At 33.5% G+C, this 21,377-nt stretch overlaps 4 protein-coding genes across 8 annotated transcripts; 3 read left to right on the top strand and 1 right to left on the bottom strand.

Moving 5' to 3' along the window:
• Window positions 1-1,749: 1,749 nt before the first annotated feature.
• Window positions 1,750-4,049, bottom strand: LOC118052030 (uncharacterized). Of its 2 annotated transcripts, none has more exons than XM_035062840.2 (7): window positions 3,894-4,049; window positions 3,705-3,772; window positions 3,548-3,620; window positions 3,152-3,264; window positions 2,942-3,046; window positions 2,593-2,692; window positions 1,750-2,233 (listed from the first exon to the last, which is right to left on the bottom strand). In XM_035062840.2, the coding sequence occupies exons 1-7, from the start codon at window positions 3,975-3,977 to the stop codon at window positions 2,057-2,059; spliced, it is 720 nt and encodes a 239-aa protein (XP_034918731.1). In that variant the 5' UTR covers window positions 3,978-4,049; the 3' UTR covers window positions 1,750-2,056. The 2 variants fall into 2 exon arrangements, with proteins under 2 accessions (XP_034918731.1, XP_073262285.1); XM_073406184.1 differs by having other exon boundaries at window positions 3,152-3,243.
• A 3,899-nt stretch (window positions 4,050-7,948) lies between these two features.
• Window positions 7,949-9,142, top strand: LOC118052050 (uncharacterized). Its single transcript, XM_035062861.2, has 2 exons — window positions 7,949-8,331; window positions 8,790-9,142. Exons 1-2 carry the CDS (start codon window positions 8,142-8,144, stop codon window positions 8,909-8,911), a joined length of 312 nt encoding a protein of 103 aa, XP_034918752.1. The 5' UTR covers window positions 7,949-8,141; the 3' UTR covers window positions 8,912-9,142.
• Window positions 9,143-12,492: 3,350 nt separating this feature from the next.
• LOC118052032 (glutaredoxin-C4) lies at window positions 12,493-15,182 on the top strand. Its single transcript, XM_035062845.2, has 4 exons — window positions 12,493-12,733; window positions 13,802-13,875; window positions 14,631-14,729; window positions 14,840-15,182. Exons 1-4 carry the CDS (start codon window positions 12,576-12,578, stop codon window positions 14,914-14,916), a joined length of 408 nt encoding a protein of 135 aa, XP_034918736.1. The 5' UTR covers window positions 12,493-12,575; the 3' UTR covers window positions 14,917-15,182.
• A 128-nt stretch (window positions 15,183-15,310) lies between these two features.
• LOC118052031 (uncharacterized) lies at window positions 15,311-20,038 on the top strand. 4 transcript variants are annotated; one of them, XM_035062842.2, is made up of 4 exons: window positions 15,311-15,541; window positions 16,649-16,882; window positions 17,124-18,377; window positions 19,386-20,038. In XM_035062842.2, exons 2-4 carry the CDS (start codon window positions 16,713-16,715, stop codon window positions 19,999-20,001), a joined length of 2,040 nt encoding a protein of 679 aa, XP_034918733.1. In that variant the 5' UTR covers window positions 15,311-15,541; window positions 16,649-16,712; the 3' UTR covers window positions 20,002-20,038. The 4 variants fall into 4 exon arrangements, with proteins under 4 accessions (XP_034918733.1, XP_073262512.1, XP_034918732.1 ...); XM_073406411.1 differs by lacking the exon at window positions 15,311-15,541 and adding an exon at window positions 16,057-16,568; XM_035062841.2 differs by lacking the exon at window positions 15,311-15,541 and adding an exon at window positions 16,059-16,562.
• Window positions 20,039-21,377: the final 1,339 nt, after the last annotated feature.

Genomic DNA, 21,377 nt, shown 5'->3' with positions numbered 1-21,377 from the left:
TACACCTAATCATTAAGCTAATTTCCCAAGTTCAGTTATTTTCTGATTGAAAAATCTTTGAGAATATGATTTTGAGAGGTATCTGAAAATATGAACATATGCTCAGATCTCTGAACCAAATTTGGTCCTGCTCTGTTGTTTTTCAGATCTTCAAAAGCTTTTAAAAATCCCATTTTTCCATGGTTGAATCACTTGCAAAAAAAAGAATATTTTGGAACTTTATTTCAATGACTTAATTAATGTATGGAGGAGTTTCAATTTAGGAAGCAAGAAAGTCTGCAAAATTAAAAAAGAGATGGGTGATTTGATTTCGAGAACAGCTTCAAATGAAGAGCTGAATGGTTTTGAATTTTATTGTGCATCATTTACATAAGAAATTACAGTTTATATATTGACATTACTGAAAAAATTGAAAGCAATTCTCTCCAAACTAAACCTCATGCAAAGTTTCTGGCAATAATCGTATTGAAAATTATGGGTATTTTCATCAAACATTTTATTTGACACGACCAGATCTCTTTTTTAACTTGGACTTGTGTATGTGAGGCTTTCCACATGCTCCAATAGCAACAAATCTATATCCGACTATTCAAAAACCCCTACATCAGTATATCAGAAATAACCTTGCACTAGAAAAGATTCCACGCTTTTGGCTTCTTCCTTGACAAAGTGCAAGATAAATATGCACAAGCTGTTGATGAGTCAGTTCAGAGGTATCGAGCTACTACCTTTACCAACGTCTCAAGAACTTCCATCATTGATGGCCGGAAAGAGTTAAGACATCTAACTGCAACATAGCTATTTCTGAAGCTTGTTCAATAGAATATTTTCCCTCCAACTTCGGGTCCTTGCGCGTTTCAACTTGTTTTTCTCGTACAGTTGTGGTCTTGTCAATTCAACTAGTTTCTCAAAGCTCCGATTTCTATCAACTGCTCGCAAACCGGTTAGTATCTCGGCCAAAACAACACCGAAACTGTACACATCGCTCTTTGCTTTCAGGTCCCCTCGTGAATCAGCACAAGATCAATGTCATGGCAAATTTTAGAAGTAGATTTACATCAGTAACTTACCAGATGTTAAATCCAGGTAAACTACCAATGAATGAACAAACTCATTGCTTCAGGAGAACGAAAGTTAGATCATCTAAATGAGGATTTGAGCCTGGGATGTGCAATTCAATTGCACAATCCAGACTCTCTATTTTAGCAGGCTAAACTGATGGAGCCTAAGGTCAGAATTTTGGAGCAAGCCATCATGCTATCCAAACAAAGTCACAGTAACATCCTTATTGAAAACAAAATTAATATGCGAAAATGCTAAATATATAAATACATTTATGAAGTAGATAAATTTTGAAAAATTGGAGAAATTTTATCGAAAATGCATTTTTTTAAAAATGCTTGAAGAAATGAGGGCCAAAAACTAGTTATGACACCATGAATCAAACCCATCACACCTCTAAGTCCTGCATAATAGCAAAAGGTCAAACCTTAAAAGAAAAACAAGATTATCTGCTTCATATCCATATTTTGCAAGTCAGTACTTGCTGATCTTGGTTTCGACAGCACGGAATAAATAGATGTTCAGGACAGAAGTACTTTTGACTACCATCTTTGACCCCAGGCTCATATGTGTGATCTCCTCCATCAGAGATTTAGCTGGAATAACAGCCTATTTGACACATTCAGAGGGAATTTTTTTTTCTCAGGATCAAACCATTATAGAAGCACACATTGTCAATTTGTCAAGTTAATAAAGTATTGGTTTGATGTTGCAGCTGTGTAGCTTTGTGCCTATTTAAAGCTAAACTCAAGAGAATAAATTACATTGAACATTTTTTAAGGATGATTTGTATAATTCATTATATACTCTAACCTCGGATTGATTACAAAAATTATCGAGGGGCCCCAAAAAAAGTACAAGTGATTCATAAGACATGTAGTTACATTTGGAAATCGGTTTAAGCACTGCAGTAACACCATGTAAGCACTGAGGAAGAAAGTGACATAGATTCTGACTGCAACATGAGAAAAATTCTATTTGTTGAAGAAAAGCTTCAGGTGACACGAATCAGGAGGACAACCATGATGAAAATACATGTCATTAGAAACATCAAAAGCCATGTGAAGCACGTGGTCTTTGATGTCTTCGAGTATATGTCCATGGTCCGGACATTGGCATGACCAGTGCTGGCCAAGCTCTGCTCAACAGCCTTCTCTGTAGAATCTAGTATCTGCATTCCAACACCCAGGTTCAGAGCACAAAAAACTAATCAAGGGCACAGAGCAGTCCAACAAAGCTCAAAAACACTATTGATTGAAGAAAGGAAATGCAGCTACTAAAATCCACATCAATTATGCAAAGACAACGGACAGACAAACCAGTTCACTACCCCATTCATTTCCAAATCATGTATCATGTTCATCACAATCATTACTGAGAATTCTAGTGTCCAAATCCCCCCTCCAAAAACATGCAATGCTGGACCATTGTAACCAAAATTACATGCTATAACATAGGCCAACTAATGAACCTTACAAATATTAGAAGTGAGAAACAATTAGCGACTCGCTATGATACCAAAAGTCTTACCTTTTCAGTGTTTTGTAAAGACTGGCTCATCACGAGACTACTCTCTTTTAGTTGTTGTGCCAATACAACCATTTCATCAGTCAAGTCATCTTGAAGCTTTCTGTTAAACGAAACAACTACATAAGAAAAACCAGCAGGGAAACATGGCGAACAAGTTCCAATCCAATATAGTTTCCCTTCATCCTCAAACATTTATCTTTCATTTCAGAAATGGCAAGGAAGATTTAACATAAGTATAGCTACAGTGATATATAACAAGTGATCAAGAATGACTGAATGACACAAACTTTCAAAACCTTATTTCTACCCAGGTACTCAATTTAACATCAAGATAAAAATACAAAAGTACCTGTGCTTTTCAATGTGCGCTTGTGCTGCAGCATCCAGTTTAACAGGAGCTGATGCATCTGCCTTAATAGAGTCGCGAGTTTTGTCTTCAAAATTCGACACTGGCCTGCTCAATGAACCAAGCAAGCAATCCCAAACAAAACAGATTACATCCCAAACAGGAAATCAAAAGCTTCCATGAATCACATAAATCATAGCCCAGATAACTTACGCAAATCTCCTCCTCAAGCCTGGAGAAGGTGCTATCTGATCTCCTCCATCTGCCTTGGGACTTTCTTTTCCCGAATCCCCAGCAAAAGTTTCCTGGGGAGCCTTAATTTCAGGCTGCGAATCTCAAATTAAAAAAAAATAAATAAACAATTCGACATCAATAACCTCCGATCCATCACCGTGTACAGCAATACAGCAAACTACGAACCCCAATCCCATAGCAGCAGCAGCAGCAACAACACTTCATTAAATTCATTCTTTAAGAGGGAAAAAAAAAGGTTCATCTAGAATTTGTGTTCAAAATTCCAACATATATAAACAAACTAACCAATTTCTCGACTAAAACAAACAAACTGCCCTAACAATCAACAGAAACAAACCAACACATTTAACTCACCAATGAGTTAACTAATTTAGAAGCAATAGCTTCAATCTTCTCCGAATACTCGTTCAACACCGCCTTCGAGACTCTATCAAAAAAAAAAAAAGACTCAAAATTTACAAAACCCGGAAAACTTCATAAACAAAGAAACAAATTCAAGAATCATACCAACCTTGGTAATTCATCAGCCGTTCTCTCTTCAGCCAGTTGTTCCAATTGCTCTCTTAAAGTAGCAATATACTTCAAAGGAAAAGAAAACATTCAGATTCACAGCAGTATACACCAATGAATTATATTTATATATATAAAAAAAGACTCCTCAACATTCAAATCAAAGAAATAGGAAAAGGGTTGTGCTTACATGAACGAGTTTTGCTTGATTTTGTTGTTGAGGAGCAGATGAGAGTAATCTTCTTAAGTTTATTTCTGTTTTGCTGATTCCCATTTTTCTAGAGACAGATCAACAAACACAAAGGAAAATTTTTTTTGAGGGTACGGAGATTCTGCAGAAGTTTGATTTTGTACTGAATCGTGAGGAAGAGTTATTTTGGCTGAACTATGTTCTAGTCCTTCTAGATTCAGATATGTTCAACTTTGATCCTTATAAGTTAAATGTTTTCAAATATATTATAAATGTAACCAAAATGTTCCAATTCCACATCTTGCTTTTGGAGGTTAAATTCCTCTATGTTAATGAGAGAAATATTTTAAAACCATTCAAAAATGAGATTTAATTTCCATTGATATGTTAGTTGTTGTTTTGAGCTTTGTAAATTTTAATTTAGAAGCTGATCCGATATAAAATTTAAATTATATATCAAAATTTAAGAGATAATTAATTTTTAATTTTTTTAAATGATTAAAATAATTTTTTATTACACTCCTCCAATTTTCTTGTGTCCGTCCACTTTTTTATTATTTGAGTTTAGTTAAAACCTCTGAAATTTCTCCTTAAAACAAGCATATACACTTGGTTTAGAAGAAAGTTTCATCATACTCATTGAAATTTCATATCTTGTTTTAGGCTTACCAGCCGCTGCTAATTGATCTGCAAGATGTTTGGCATTTTCAAGATACGCAGAACAAGATGTGGTACCTTGAGTCAATGTTTGTAGTTGACGTTTAAGATGAGATATGCGAGAGCGAGATTGAGACGAAAAACGAGTCTGCAGGGCAGTCCAGACTTGTTAGGATGTTTCCATTCCATAAACAGTGGAAACAAGTTTTTCAGAAAGAGATGCAAGGATCCATCTAAGGAGACAAACATCTTTCTTCTGCCAAACAACATAGGCAGAATTTAATAAACCAGAGTCAAGAGATTTAGGATGACAGGTTTCAGTGCCATCAATGAAGCCAACGAGATCGTGTCCTCGGAGAAGATTAAGGAATTGCATTTTCCAAGCTAAATAATTGTGAGAGCCATCTAGCTTAACAGAAATAGTGGTGGTAGATGGGGGAAGAATAGGGACAGGGGCGGGGGTTGTATTGGTGTTGGCCATAGGAAGGATGCGGAAGCAATAAGAAGGATCGGGTAGAGAAGCGTGAGCTTGTAGTCAGTCTGATACCATGTAAGACAAACAAAAGAGGAGTAATACACTGTATGTTTTTGTAATGGCTAACACACTTGAGCCATACAGTTTCTATTATATTTATAACTGTACAATGAAACTGTAATGCGTATAATAATGAAAACAAATCTTAGCATCATACGAAAGTGATTAGATATACAAGAGTTACTCTACATATTAGGATTATTTTGAATTAATCAACAGAATGGATAAGATCAAGAACTGGTGCAGATACTCCTGGATTTTCTGCTGAATCTTCTGATAGTCTAACACTTTGTAGGCTTAGGAGCTCAAGAATATACATAAATCAACCGCTAGATTTAGGCTGTAGCCCTAAATCTTGAGGCATAGCTTGTCCCTCAAGAAAACTCATGGACAAATTGATGAGGCGAGGTCAGAAGGAGCAATGGCGTATGGGAAGGAAAATCATATTCTTAGGTTCATTTAGATCTTAAACACTCATCTTATCAAAACCGAACCAGGCACAGCTAATGTAGAAAAATACAAGAAATTGATGGGAAAAAGAGGAATGAAGGATTGACTTCTAAATTATGGTAGAAGGCAAAGCAGTGGCAAACTCAACCATGGAAAGTTCTATAATTTTCTTACAGCAAAAGCTAATATAAGGAAGAAATGGAAGAGGATTGTGCAGAGGCTTTGTAGTGATGATGGCAAGCTTTACGGCCGAGGCCAACGGTGGTGGTGCTGCTAAAGATCATGACCCTCCCCACATGAACAGACTCGTCAACAGGAAGTAAACCTGGATGATCGTCCTCTGGATGGAGGATACAATCAGTCTCTTCCTCGGATAATTTAGTCTCAACATGATTTTGTACCTCAGCTTTTTCAATCTCATGGCTTGTACTGTGTCAGCTGTAGCACGACACGCAACTGGAACAACATCAGAAACCACTAGGTAATATATATTTGATGGAGTTCAGCCAGTATATCTCGGTCGCCAAAATAGATTCCATGGCTTCACAACCGTACGTCTCCAAAATACTTCACCATCAAAGCAAGGCGATCCACAGTCAATGCATCTGCCTGGACTGCTCCACAGTCCAATAATAGCTTGTGAATGAAGAGACGAGGCAACTGAGTTTCAGATCGGTGAAGACAAAATCAGTTGCACCAGTGACTACGTGCACATCATTTTGTGTTCTTTCGCCTTTCAAAGCCCACCTCCCATCCCTCTGTTTCCATCAACAACAGCCCCATTACTGAGAAACTTAACAGCATGATGACGTCCCAAATGTTGATTCTGTCTTTGGATGGGTATCGGAGGAAGTCTGGGGTTCGAAGGAAGCGGGCCTTTAATATGGCACTAAGTGACATTTTTTTTTTCTCTTCTTCCCTTGTTTCGAACATGAAATTTCTTTCTTTTTTTTCCCTTCATGGAGAAAAAAAAAACTTGGATTTCTTGTTAATCTTCAATTATAGTTTCTTTTGTTATAATTTTTTGGAAAACAAAAATTCAAAATGTTTTTTTTTTTACAAAATCAAGTATAAACCTAGTACCATGATTTTTTTTATTAATAAGAATCTCACATTTAGCTTATTGGAAAATCATCAACATTAATTTCAAATCAAATCAATGTAGAACGATCAAATAAAAAAATTATATGGTGAAAAAAAAAATTATCCCTAAATGAATCACAATGTCAATAAATCAAGAGTTGTAACAATTGCAAAAGCGAATTGTGAGCTCTTTTAGTGTTTCTTAATATAATAGCGAAATTATAAATAAAAATGTAATGTTAATAAGGTATGGATATTCCAAATACCTTTATATATTAACCCATATCAATCATAACCGAATCCATTATAAGAATTTTAATATCATAGCTAATTTTTTCCTTCTTGTCCCTTAAATTTGCCTTTTTACAGTTTGATCTTTACATTTTATTTCATTTTATTTTCATCTTCTCAAAATTTATTTTCTGGTTTTATGTGTTTATACCTATTTTTTATATTCTCTTGCATATATGGTGTGTTATAGAGTATTTCTCATGTTTAAATAAATGGAAAAGAATTCAATTTAGTCCTTGAATTTTTGAGTTACACATGTTTAGTTCTTATTATTTTAGTTGTGTTTCAATTCAAAAACTTTATTTTTCATGTTTAATTCATTGGATGGCAAGGATGGAAAGAGAAAATTATTGAAAAATTAAGAAAAAAAAAAGTTTTTAGTTAGATTCAATTTAGAAAGTAAAAGTAAATGGAGATGACTTCACCATTTAAACATATATAAAAAAAAATTATTTGAGACTCATTAACTTGTTTTTTATTTGATTTAATTTTGATATTTTAAACTTGATTATAGGGTTTTAAGCTTTAAAATATATTTATTGAAGTTTTTAGAATGTTATTGTAGTTTTTTTTAAATAAAACAAGTTGAAAATAAGTTGTTATTATTTTTCCTTGTAAAATCATCAAGATAAAATATTTATATATGTATATATTTTTTTACTTCTTGTAAAGAAGATTAGTAGAGGTCTTTAATTAATATTAACATCTTTTATTTAATTTATTAGTTATTAAATTTTTTAATTCATTCTTCTTTTGTTCTAAAAATTAATTTAAAATATTATCTACAACGTAACAATATCTAAATTCTAGTCTAATAGAATAAACAAGCTCTAGTTGGTTGACAATTTCAATTAAATTTGTTATTAAAATTTCTTGATCAAATTACGCAATCTATACTTTGACACAATCTTAAAACGCAATTCGACAATATAGTAATATTCATTATTTTTAATATCTTATTCGTATTTATATCAAAGAAAATTTATACGATACGTGGCGTTCCTGCAAAAGAAGTTAGACACAAGCCAAGTACGTTAGCAACTGACATAAGAGGAAGAGAACATAGCAGAACAGAAATGGTCTCTGCTTTCTCTCTCTATCTCTATCTTTACCTTTGACAAGTCTCAATCTTTACAACTTCAACCCCAAGAAAAACCAAACCAAACAAACAAACCTTAAAAAGAAAACCCAGATCACAAAGATCGATCTCAACAACAAAAGAAGCATCAGAGATGGCATATGTGGATCATGCATTCTCAATAACTGATGAAGATTTAATGGTGGAGACTTCATATACAGTCAATAATAAGCCACCGATTAAAGAGATTGCTCTTGCTGTTGCTCTTCTTGTTTTTGGTGTAGTTGGTATTGTTTTGGGTTCTTTCATGACTTACAACAGAGTTGGTGGTGATAGAGGTCACGGTAATTTCAATTTCTTTTTTTTCTTGTTCTTTTTAGATTTTTTATGTTTTGATTTGTGAAGTTAAAGTTTTGTGCTTTTTGGTTAGATTTGAATGCAAAATAAAAAAACCATTTTGATTTTTTCCTGAATGTCTGATTTAGTTGGTTTTTTATGTGGGGGAGTTTTGTGATTTTTTGCTTATTTAGCTGAGGGATTAAATGAAAAATTAGAAACCCAGTTCAGTTTTTACCGGAATTAAAAGATCCCTAATTTAGTTATTCAGTTTTTAAGGCGGGTTCCTGCAAAACTTAGGCATTAAATCATGAGTTTTATTTTTTGATTTTGGGGATTTAAAGAAGGAAATAAAAAAGATTTTAGGGATTTTTTGTTTGTTTTAGAAGTTGTAGACGGGTTTTTTATTTCTTGTAAGTTTTGTGACCGAGAAGTGATTTGAAATGAATTTTTGTGATTGAATCAGGGCTTTTCTTTGCGATATTGGGAGTGGTTCTGTTTATTCCAGGGTTTTATTACACAAGGATTGCATATTTTGCGTATAAAGGATACAAGGGCTTCTCTTTCTCCAACATACCACCTGTGTAATTGATGATTAACGAGCTCAACAAGCTGGAATCCTGTCTCTACGCGCATGTACATATTGTTCTTGAGTTGTACTTCTTTCTTTAATGTGCCTTCTTTTGTGTTTTTTTTTTTAAATAATTATGTGCAGTAGATGCTAGTTTCCTAAAGAATTGATCTGTCATGTGATGTGATTGGATTGTTTTTCATGTGTACGAAGGATGAAAATATAGCACTTGCAATTTTTAGTTTCAATTTCTTTCACGAGGCTTGAATCTTATTAAGCTTGATCTTGTACACCGAATAGGCGAATGTGTATTATCTAAGAGTTTTGGCATGAGTGATCTATCTCCTGTCTTTCATGATGCTCAGATCTCATCTAGATTGCTTAAATGCTTATCTGGAAACTCTGTGGCTTGGACTTGAGGCAATTTATTAGCATGGTTCCTTTTTTGTTCGAGATATAACATCAGATGAAAACCCTATCACAGGCTTGGAGGATGGTGTGTGATGAATTACTGTTACATATAGAAATTTTTCCGGTGGAGAACCCGGTGTTTTATATAACGTTGTGGATCTTTTTTTTTCATAACATGTCTTGGTTTTTGCTTTGTGTTGTAATGCCCTTGTTTTATTATGCACAGGGGCTGGTCAATTGTTAGAATTTAAATGCTAGGGGCTCAATATGTAACACAAGCTTTCTATATTTCTTATGTTTGAAAGAGGAACAAAGAAAGCTAAAAGTAGCGACGAAGACTAGCTGTTTGTTGGTGTTCAAAAGTTGGAGTCTCAACTAGAAAAATTCTGTATTTTGAATATTTTGCCTCCTAAATATTCGTGTATGATATTTAGGTAGATAAAGTTCCTAAGACTTGGCCTAACATGACTTTCTTTACAAAATCTGGCGATCATTTGGAAGCTTTAGGTGGGATTTTCTTGGTTTCTTAGGCAGGAATTGTTAGGTTCAGCAAAGCTTCAATTCATACTATCAATGTCTTGTTAATTTTCGCTCGTAGATGGAACTTGGAAGATGCAAAAATCATGGTTGGAGACTTGAGCTGGAGGGTATGGCTCTTTTTTCTTTAATAGTTTTTGTGTTCTGGTGGCGCTCTAGATCACGGTAGGAGTTGTAAATGGCTGGTTCTCTAGTGTTATATCCTTGTTCCTGTAAACGATCGGGTGTTTTTTGAGGCTTCCGTGAATGAATGACATTGTTGCTATCCAAGCAACACCATCAAGAAATCCATTAGAGATTTCAATTGGTTTATTGATCAGATTTAGAGCAAGGAATTTAAAAAAGTTTTCAAAGAATTTTTTCAAGACAAACTAATATGAATTTAAAGAAAATATTAAATAATAAAGTATAAATTTTGATTAATTTAATTTATGTTTAAGAAAGTCCGTAGGATGTAGGATATTTAAACATTATAAAAAGATTAGAATAAAAAAATTTAAATTTATTGGTTTTCACCTTTCATTCACTATTATTTTGGTCATAATTAGAGCCGCAAATGATATATTCCAATGGTATATAGCACATAAGATAAGATTACAGAGATTAATTACAAGCCATTGTTCTTGAAGAAGTTGCTCTAGATTTACCATGAGTTTGAGATCTATTGTTCCATTATAGCAGCTGCAAGCAATGTTTATTCTAGTTGTTTCGTTAATGAAAAGTATTCTTTGCCAATTTTCTTCAACTTGCACACAGGTTTGGGCAAAGCATTTGAAAACCACTCTAGCATCTCAACCATGATGTGTATGTACATAAAGGTTTTTGTTGGCGGCATTTGCACCATGACCAGCAGTAATCAAGAATAGCTATTTAGACCAACTCATAAAAATAACTTAATTAGTTAAGTTTTGCTTTTGTTTCTAAATAATTATGAGTTTGAGTTTTTTTAGAATAATTAAAGGCTTATATAAATATTAATTTTAAAACTCGTGGGATTAGTCGAGATGTATAAGTTATTCGAATATTTATATTAATTAAAAAGAAAAGAAAAAGAAAAAGAAAAGAATTGCTATTTAGGGCGTGGTTTTTCTGTGACCATAGAATTTGACGACGGTGATAGCATGCAGGTATTCCCCCACTTCTCCCTTGCGTGGCTGACCCAAAAGCCATGGTTGTGTGGGTTGACACTGGCTCTTTCTTGACTTGGAAAATGTTTCGCCAACATGACCTCCTTGATTATACAAGCAATCAAGACAAACATTGATTTTACAAAAGCAGTTTAGATCATAATACCAAACACATATTTAAGTTGGTATTGCGATGCAGATGATGTGCTTTTGAAAAGTAAAACTTAATTTTAAAACTCCTGCAAGTTAAAAAAAAATAAACAGAGAAAAAAAAAGTTTGTGATCGGATCTAAGAATGAAGTCGTACTTAGTTTTTGATCAATTATGCACGCCGAAACTTATAGATATTGACAAAGTTTTGATTTTAGTAGCCTATTTTTCAGATTAAAGTCGAAATGATTATATAAGAAAAATTCATTTACCATCTAAAGGGTTTTTTTATTTTACATAGATAGGGAACTATTTTACATTGTTTTTATAGTTAATAATAGTGTTAGTTGAAATTGTTAAAAAGATATTATGAAAGAATTATTAGTTAAAAAATATTTTATAAAATTTTATGAATTAAAAGTATTTTTTTTAAAAAAATTAAGTATAAAGGTTTATTGTAAAATATTTTATATTGATTAATTTTATATAATTTTACTAGAAATAATCATAGAAAAATATATTTCTCTATGAAATATTTTACATAAAATAAAAACCCTCTAAATTACTAAAAAACATTTACCATCTACATCACTAAAACTACTCAAGAATAACTCGAAGGAAGAAAAAAGAAAATACTCTTTCTACCTCTCTCTAATGTTCCAAAAAAAAAAAAAAAGTTTGGCTTTTATCTTGCAGTATTTCTCGAACAATTTCCTTTCATTTTCTCAAGTAAAAAAAGGGTTAAAAACAGGCCACAGGTCATATCCATTGACTTGACTGCCGCTGTGTTTAGTTTTGTGTACAATGAGCCAATAGATTTTTCTTTCGGGACACTTTCGGATAAAAAAAATATTACAAATTAATATAATAACAATAAATTTTTGGTGAAACAATATAATTTTAGAATTTATAATTTTAAATTATGATATTTAATTTACTGTTATGTTTCTAAATTATAATATCAATTAAATATTAGTTAATAATTGAGATATTTATTAAATTCAAGATGACCCATGTGAATAATAAATTTTTAAGATTTTAATTAAAATTTGATTTTTAGTTTATAAGTTGGATAAAAAAATGTTTTTAATTTATAAAATGTATTAATTTTTTTTATAAAAATCATAGTTTTTAAATAAAATAATAAAATAATCCGTGGATCAATAAAAAAACTAATTAAGCCATGATTAGTAGTGAAATTACATATTATATTATTGCACTTTAAAAATACAATATGTTTAAATATTGAAACATAACAACTATTTTATAACGTTTAAAAATAGCAATAATCTATCAAAAAAAATTTAAAATAATATTATTGAGCCGGTGCTAATTTTTTAATAAAATCTTTTTCTTCACGAGGACAACATTAAAGCAACCGAAGTGTCGAACGGAACTCAAATCTCAGAAGTGAGAAAAAGAAACACAACAAAAGAGTTGGTGCCTAAACTCTTCAATGGCGACGTGGATAAGATTGCCATCAATCTTGGCCACAGCAGTAACATTAACAGTACTTGCAGCATCACTCACCTGGGCTGGCAGCCCTGAAGCTACTTTTGTCAAAAAAACCATCTCTTCTCATCAGATCGTCATCTTCTCCAAGTCTTATTGCCCGTACGACTCTCTCTCTCTCTCTCTCTCACGAGCACCCACATTTTAATGCATTCCAGTATGAAAACTCTCGATCTATTTAAGATTAACAAAACCCATTAAAGTTTTGCTTTGAAATATTTTGTTTTGTGGTCTCAACTCTCAAGATCTAATCCAGACTCTTTTCTTCTATTGTTAATTTCCTTGAATTTTACTTTTTATTTTCTTTTTGTTGATTCTAATTTGTTGTAATCCAGTCTCTCTGGTTTTATGGGTTAATCTTGCTTCCTAGACTAGCACCGTTTTGGTCCAGGGCTTGGCATTGTGATTTGTGCACATTTATGATCGATGGAAGAGTTCATGTCATAGGATATGAGGTGTTTTCTTATTTTTATGGAAGTTTTTAACCGTGAAAATAATTATTAGACATTTGCTTCTCTCTTAATCTCAATCACTTCAACCATATATGCAGCGCAACAAAATATCATGTGTAGAAGGCCATAAACTTTCAATTCTTCCTCACATTTGCAGAACCTGTAGTTGTTGGTATTATCAGGAGCGAGTTTCTCGAATTCTTGAGAATAGCTACTCTAGTTTAGTGTCTTTTGCCCGTAGGCCTTTATTTGAGTGGAAAATTGGTTTGGTGGATGGAGATTGAGAAATGCTTTGCTGGAAGTCTTGATTGCTTATTGACTTCATGGATCAGATGTTGTGTAATTTGTATGAGACACAAGGAATTGATTGGAAATTCAACCTTTTTTTCTTTTGTTTTTTGTTGGAATTATGGAACTTGCTTAGTATGTTGTGAATCCTGTGAAAAGAGAAAAGATGAGAATCATATGGGAATTCAAAGACTTGTATTGCGTTTGTGAGTTCTAATGGAGCTTCTTCTGCATGAAGACTGTTGGATTGCTTTTTTTGTGGTTTATAAACAGGACTGCATTTGTCATGAGAAAATGGCTTGTTCTTGAAACCGTAAATGTGCTTTTTGCACAACTTCAACTTAAGACAGCTATGATTTTAATTAAAAATTTTGTGGCACTTATTAAAAAAAAATTTAGCCATTTATTATCTACTTTGTTTATTCTGCAGGTATTGTAAGAGGGCTAAAGGTGTTTTCAAAGAACTGAACCAGACACCACATGTTGTCGAGCTCGATCAAAGAGGTCTGTTCCCTGCTACCTCTTCACTAACTTCAATAAGTGCCGGAAAACATGACTTAATTGAGTACAGAATCTGAACTTGTTGATAAAAGAATGTGATTGCCTCTAAAGCCTGTCCTGGGAGCAAGAATTAGCAGATAGAATTGCTGTTCTTCAGTGCTTTTTATATTTATAAAGGCTGCTCTCAAGAGTTGAGGCCTTTCTGTTGCAAAACAATGTTATTCACATTGCATAAAGCAAGTGTTGCCTATCAACAAGTTGAAAGCTTAACTTGTTGATGGCAAGCTGAACTTTTTGATAGAAATAAGAATCAATTAACTTATCAAAAGAGAAAAGGGGAACCTGGGAGGGAAATGAGAAGAAGAAAGAAATAATAGCTAATCTTGAGTAAATTGGTGGAAAGAAAATTAAGGTAATATGGCGATGGATTTTCTACCCAGTTGTACAAATATCCATTTGCCTATCCTACTGTGTAAATGTTTTGCTGGTGGTACTGAAGTGACTACTGATCTTTATTTCTGCACTCACAACCACAAGCATGTTTGCTAGATGTGTTTTCTTCCAATTCTAAATACTAATGGCTTGATCTTGCACTTTTGGCCCTTCGCAACAAAAATTAGTTTAGGCTTTCCTCAATATCTTAGTCATAGTAGATAAGTTACTGACGTTGGAACTTGAGATTTTATTCTATTTGCACATCCCCTATTTGTAAATTATGACCAGAGAGTTAAAGAAAATGGTTGGCCCTGTGTTTGCAGAGGATGGGCACAACATTCAGGATGCCATGAGTGAAATTGTTGGGAGGCGCACTGTGCCTCAGGTTTTCATAGACGGGAAGCACATTGGTGGCTCAGATGGCAAGTCTTCATTTATTTTTTATTTCTTGTAACAAATATAATCATTTGCCTTCTCTATTTGAAATACATCATGTTAAAAACTGACTAAAGCTCTGATGTCTTGATAATAGACACCGTGGAAGCATACGAAAGTGGAGAACTTGCTAAGCTTTTAGGAGTTGCTTCAGAGCAGAAAGATGATCTTTAAACTAGAATGAGACCCGGCCTGTGTTGCTGGAATATCTGAACCACTAGTAGACTCATGGTGCATTGATGGATTAGCTCTTCCTTTGGATGGAGTACAGGGAAGCGAGTTCTTTATGCCCTATGTGTTATGGGTTTTGAAATCTCTAAAATAAGATGGCGCATTGATGGAATAACTCTTAAATTTCATTTCCATCAATGGCTTACTCTTTTGTGCTTCACATTCTTAAGAGAATTGTTTAACTTGATTCGGAATGTTTGAATCTCCAAGTGGTCTCATATCACATCTCTCATTGATCATATGAATGAAGTTGCCCCGGCAATTCGTAAGAGGTAACTTCTCAATGGAAGGCCGACAAAGCAAATGAAACCCAATAGCACACACACACGATTGCCCAGAACTTGAATCTCTTTGCTTCTCCTCTGGAGGTTTATGGTACATCCCAAAGGCTTTCCATAGCAAAAAAAAGCTGGAAATTGGGGTGACGATACCCTGTATAACAGCATCAATGATTCCAAACAACAAAACTGGCAGCTCGGGCTTGTTGAAGCACGCAAGTAGTTTAATAGAAACCTCATTAGGATTCTCATCTATGTTGATGTTCTGTTCGTGTTCTTCAGCATGCACGGTATGTGTTAATAGAATGTTTCTGGCTTCTAGACCTAGAGGAGACCAAGAGCCAACCCTTGAAATGGACTCATCTCTCTCCATGTTGTTGTGGCATATTCCATAAATTTAAAAAAACATACGGAAATATTATAAAAAAAACGTAAGAAAAATGAAAAAAAATGATTAGATAAAAAATTAAAATTATTTTCCTTTTCTATTTTCAATAAAATGTATATTTTTTCAAAATTTTTAGACACAATTCTTTTCTAAAAAACAACAGAGATTTTTTTTTTTTTTCCTAGCATGCAACTCCATGAGCTACGAGCGCATCAGCAGGGCGAAAATGAACATAGAATCATCATGGCCTTTTTCTTGATTTTTTTTTATTTTGATTTTTTCTCTATTATTTTAACTCTTTTCAAATATTTTATTTTTATTTTTAAAAAATGCTCAAAAATCTATATTTTTTACCTGTGTTCACATTTGACGCAAAAATTGATGGAATCATGACATAGGGACCATTGTTAAGAGAATATCTTGAGGAGAGGAACCTAATCAATTCAGAAAATAAAAGAGGGACCATACTAAGAAACCCCCAAAATTATAGGGATGCAATAAAATCTGATTAATGCCTTCTCTCTTCTCCTTTTTAGTTTTTACCACCTCCAAATTCTTTCCACCAAAAAACAACAATTTACCCAAACTTAATTCCCATAAACACAAGAAAGAGTGAGCCAAGAAAAATTGCGTATCTGTAAAAACTGAAAAATGGAAATGGAGGAGCAGCAAAAAAACAGCAAGAAGAGAACCCGCAAAAGAAAAACAACGTCCCTTCTCTCCCTTAACAACACTACAACCATCTTCCCTCTCTTACTAGCCGCAGCAACCCAACTCTCCGATTCTCAAAAAAACACACCCAACAATAGTTCCGAAATCTTAGTCAAGAAATGCTTAACCAAATTACACCAATCTATCCTTTCAAACAACCAAACATTTCCCATATCTGTTCTCTCCTTGTTGCCCATCCTCATGAGCTCCAAGTAATTGTTTTTTCTCTCCTTTTTCTTTGGTGCATTTTATCGAACAGTTGGTGGGTTTCGCTAATTTTTGGAAATAATTGTTTCAGGTGTGCTGGAATTGCGTGTCGAAGTGCGGAGATTGTTGGGTTGGCTTCACTAGTGTCATTGGAAATGAATGAACTGGTTGCTTTGGATGAGGGGATAATGAAAGGATTGATCTTGATGTTAGGGAGTGGACAAAGGAAAGTTTCAGTGGCTGCTTGTAATGCCCTTTTGGATTTGTCTTCTACTTTGATTGGAAGACGAAGTTTATTGGAATTCTCAGCCTTAGAATGGTTTATGTGAGTATTTTGAACTATGTTCCTCATTTCCTTTACAAGGGTTTGGTTACATATGTAATTTGGTTTGCTTGATTGATTTAAAGTGTCCCGATTTTCATTTATGATGGAAAGAAAAATTCTTATCTGTTAATTTACTTAAAAGGTCTTTCTTTTTTTAAACTAAAGACTTTATTGTTTCTGTAAATATTTAGTGTTCAAAATGCGAATATTTCCTCTGGTATAATGACTTAACATCCATTAGTTTTGGATTCCTTCAGGTTCCTGCATCTTCAATAGTGGTTTCTTTATGTAATGAAGATGAGAGAAGTGTTGCCTGTGCCAGGATAGCTTTTAAAGAAGATGGGCATGCAGTGTCAATTCTTCACGCTGCTATTACTTTAATTAATACTTGCAACGTGGAGCAATTGGAAAAGATCCCATGGAAGCTATCCGAAAAATTCTTGGTTTCTTTGAAAACATTGTGGGAAAAGGTGCATGATCAGATGTTACTTGGCAATGCTTGGTCATCACATCGAGATAGGGATTTAAATTTGAGCAATGTTACAGTTAACAGCCTGGCAGAAAGTATTTTTAGGTTATCTATTAATGTCAGTGAATTTGTGATTCCTTTGCCATCTGTGTTAGTTGACAGAATGATCTTTGGTTGGAGTGATCTAGGTTTTGAAAATTTCATGTTACATCACTGGGAATCATCTCCTTCTCTTGTAAGAAGGCTTTCAGGGTCCTTAACTGAGGAAAATGACATTTTAAGCTCATTTGCAGAGTCTCTAAACTGTAAAGAATCATGTCCTACCTTTGTTGCATCCATTCTTCAAAGGTTTTTTTCATGTGTACCTATTGCTTCAGATGAACTGAACATCATAAGTTTCCTAGAGGAGGTGAGAAGTGAATTGGGCTGTCCTATAATATATGAGCAGGACATACGGGTACTAAGAACAGAGCAGCCTTCAAAAAAAGAGGTGCATTTCTTTCAAAAGAAAGTTGATCCATGCTGCTTTAAGAAACTTGCTTTCAATAACGTGGATATTATGAAATGTGAAGAAGCATTTAAAGAGGGCTATACAATCGCGCTCCGTGGTGTTGAGTTCCGCTTTGCAAGTATTGCAGCTGTTGCAGATGCTTTAGCATCTTTGTTTGGTCAACCATCAGTAGGTGCCAATATATACTTGACACCACCTAATTCTCAAGGCTTGGCTCGTCACTGTGATGACCACTGTGTGTTTGTATGCCAACTCTTTGGGACTAAGCAATGGACAATCTATCCACGACCAAATTTGCAGCTACCTCGCTTGTATGATCCTTTTGATAGAGAACATTGTCTTGGGGAACAGAATTCTTTAGCTGAATGTAGAAAGTTCCAGTTGAGGGAAGGTGACATCTTGTATATTCCAAGAGGCTTTCCTCACGAGGCATGTACACATGACGATGGTTCTAGTGATTTAGCCAGATTTTCCTTACATGTCACTTTTGGTGTTGAGGTGGAACCTCCATTTGAGTAAGTAAAAGTTCATCCTTGTTTTTTCAATGCAACAGATTTGTTTGGTCATCCATATTGAAAAAAAGGTCTGCTTAGCAAATTTTATTTCATTTCTAGTCTCTAATTCAGTTAATTTATCAAATTAATGGAGTGGGATTTATTTAGCATGTAATTGCTCACAGCATGATGGAATTAATCCTCACACCTCTCCCCTAGAAGACAGATACGCTTATGGCCAGTCAATGAATTACTGATTTTATTGGTTGATAATATCTAAGGATATCCTTACCTACATGTCCCCCCAGCAGTTACCTTTTACTGACAAAATCTGCCAAGGGCCATTTATCTGTTGAAGCTAGCTAATAATCTGGTTCTTCAAACTGAATAATAAATTACTATGTAGGTCCATTCAATGTATGGGTTTGATTCTTTGTAACCTGTAAGCTGGCCTATGAATGACCAATACACTCAAGAAATATGGCTCTATTAGGAATTATTGATGAATCCTGTGGATTTTGGGAGAGGGTAGTTTTAGTTGTTTAAGGATAAGGAGTCTATGGAAGTGTACAACTGTATATGCAGTGATATGGAATCTTTGGATAGCTGAAATTTAAAGGGTCAGTCCTTATCAAGGTAGTTATTTGCAAATTGATTGTTTTTCTTCTCTCCTTTTATCTTTGGATAGCTGAATCTTGTAGTTTTTTATGCAGTAGTATTCATGCCTGACACTGTTCCCAAATGAAATGTTTATCGTTAATCCAGGACAGATACTCTACTTGGTGTTGCTTCAGAACAGTTTAGATGAATTGAATCCTGGAATTTCAAACCCTTGCATAGTTTCTGTATTCTAAAAGTTCTAATTGTGTAAATTTTGTGATCCAAGTTTACAAAATTGGCATGGTTGGGGATTGAAAGATATGGTTATGGATATCTTATTTAAATTGAAATTTGTGATGAAATTAAGATTTGTGGCTATCTAAGAGACCGTTTCTCATGTGTGCCATGCTGAATGTTTCTTAATTGCAGGTGGGAGGGCTTTGCACATGTTGCACTCCATCGCTGGTACAAGACCCAAACACAGTTGCATGGAGCTTCAGATGAGCCATTGTCTGGAACTCTGGACCTCATGTCTGTGACTCTGTTGCATCTAATGATTGAATTAATTGGGGCCTCTGATTCTACCTTGCGGAAAGCTTCCTTAGCTGGTGCTCTCGTTTTGCCTTTGGAGATCAATGATTGGTTATATTTGAATCAGAAAACCACTTTCAACCACATAATTGATCAAATTAACAAGGCATCAATGTTCTTGGAAGTTTTCAGGAGTGTGGAAGTAGCTATTGGAAAAAATGAAGATCCCTTACATCGAATGAGGTGGCTCAGGCTTCTCTATCAGGAGACAGAAACAATTCAAGAACATGATTGGAATGTACCTCTCGGTGAATTTCAAAATTTATTTCCTTCATGTGCTCAACACAAGGACATGACAGAAGCTGCATTCATGCAAGTTAAATCTAAGTTCTGTGATGAAGTGTTATTTGAGGATGTGATTGATAGCTATAAACTACTACTCGAGAAGTATAAGAAAGCCAGAAAGCAATATATGAATGGAATGCTCTCACTACATTGCAGTGGATTTCGCTGAAAATGTTTTGTTGTGATATATATAGAACTTTTTTTTCTATTGTTTATTTTGAGTTTAAGAATTAGTCTAATAAAAAATATAAATAGATGCACGCAAGTAATATGTAAGCTTAAAAAATTATAAATTATTTAATATTGATACAATTTTTTTATTAATTTTTTTATGTTATAGTCTTTATTGATCCTTTTATTTCTTAAAATTACAACATAATTTAACAAAACAATGTTTCACTATTTTAAACTAAACTTATAATCACACAATCAGCAGTAACTAGTACCAGCATGAATACTATTACATAGTTATTTTATGTACACCTTTAACAAGAGAAACATGTATTCATATTTATCAATAATTATTATTTATTTATCATTAAAATTTTATTTTTTTTTTATCATTTGATACAAAAAAATAGATGCAATCAATCTTCCATGACTGCTACAACTATACTCTTAAAGTATGCGTTTACTTAAGAGTCAATGAATAAAAAAAAATATTGTACTTAAAATCTCTCTACGGGTATAAGAACTTAAGCTCTAAAATGCAGAGGGAAAAAAAGGGAAAAAATAATTTTTGAAATCAAAAATCATGAATAATTAATTTTGAATAATTATTAAAATTAATTCTCATCATTTTACCTTAATTATCTACCATATAAAAAGGAATAAAAACCTAATATTTTCTTAACTTTAAAACCAAATGTTAATTTTCCTTTTAAAAAATATTTAAGAGACGAAGAAAATTAATTGTTGCTCGATATAGATGAATGGAATGGCAAGAAAAATATCTTTTATGGGCCAAATAATTATTGTATAATAAATTTAAATCCAAATCTAAAATATATAAATTAGTAAAAAAAAAAAAAACAAAACCAAACTCTTAATTATAAGCACATAAATATCATAAAATAATGATAGTCACTTTATAGGTATATTTTGAAGAGGAAGACATACAAAAAATAAACATAAAATCATACTCAATTTAACAAAAGATTATTGCTTACTATATATATGTATGTATGTATATATAGGAGTGCCGCCAATGATTTCCACAATCGAAAAGAAAAGGAAGACATATCCTATACATAAATAATCGAAATCTCCAACTACCTAATATGTATATATATAGCTTTAATATTTCATACCTAATACATTACCTTATTTGACTATCTCTTTCTGTACAAATAGAGATGTCAATCGTTCTTCACCTCCACAAAATTAAGTTGTGAAGATTTAAAGAGAATATCTGTTGCCCTTTCACCGACTGGGAGACATGGCCACGTTTTTCCACTATGTTCTGTTTATTCTTGCACTAGGTAATATTTCATTCCTTCGATTTTCCTCCATTTCTGTTTAAACATGGTGCTAAGGTAGGGTTAT

The sequence above is a fragment of the Populus alba genome, chromosome 18, assembly GCF_005239225.2.
Source record: "Populus alba chromosome 18, ASM523922v2, whole genome shotgun sequence".
Lineage (NCBI taxonomy): Eukaryota > Viridiplantae > Streptophyta > Magnoliopsida > Malpighiales > Salicaceae > Populus > Populus alba.
Note: the sequence above shows the minus strand (reverse complement) of the source record. Positions and strands in the feature narration are given on the sequence as shown.

Excerpts from the sequence above, each read along its gene's own strand:
- LOC118052050 (XM_035062861.2), top strand. The coding sequence starts at position 8,142 with ATGGCATATGTGGATCATGCATTCTCAATAACTGATGAAGATTTAATG. Across the intron at positions 8,332-8,789 it reads TGGTGGTGATAGAGGTCACG|GGCTTTTCTTTGCGATATTG; the intron begins GTAATTTCAATT and ends TGATTGAATCAG.
- LOC118052030 (XM_035062840.2), bottom strand. The coding sequence starts at position 3,977 with ATGGGAATCAGCAAAACAGAAATAAACTTAAGAAGATTACTCTCATCT. Across the intron at positions 2,693-2,941 it reads GCGCACATTGAAAAGCACAG|AAAGCTTCAAGATGACTTGA; the intron begins GTACTTTTGTAT and ends TTCGTTTAACAG. Across the intron at positions 2,234-2,592 it reads CTTTACAAAACACTGAAAAG|ATACTAGATTCTACAGAGAA; the intron begins GTAAGACTTTTG and ends GTTGGAATGCAG.
- LOC118052032 (XM_035062845.2), top strand. The coding sequence starts at position 12,576 with ATGGCGACGTGGATAAGATTGCCATCAATCTTGGCCACAGCAGTAACA. Across the intron at positions 12,734-13,801 it reads TTCTCCAAGTCTTATTGCCC|GTATTGTAAGAGGGCTAAAG; the intron begins GTACGACTCTCT and ends TTTATTCTGCAG. Across the intron at positions 13,876-14,630 it reads TGTCGAGCTCGATCAAAGAG|AGGATGGGCACAACATTCAG; the intron begins GTCTGTTCCCTG and ends CTGTGTTTGCAG.
- LOC118052031 (XM_035062841.2), top strand. The coding sequence starts at position 16,291 with ATGGAAATGGAGGAGCAGCAAAAAAACAGCAAGAAGAGAACCCGCAAA. Across the intron at positions 16,563-16,648 it reads CCCATCCTCATGAGCTCCAA|GTGTGCTGGAATTGCGTGTC; the intron begins GTAATTGTTTTT and ends TAATTGTTTCAG. Across the intron at positions 18,378-19,385 it reads GAGGTGGAACCTCCATTTGA|GTGGGAGGGCTTTGCACATG; the intron begins GTAAGTAAAAGT and ends TCTTAATTGCAG.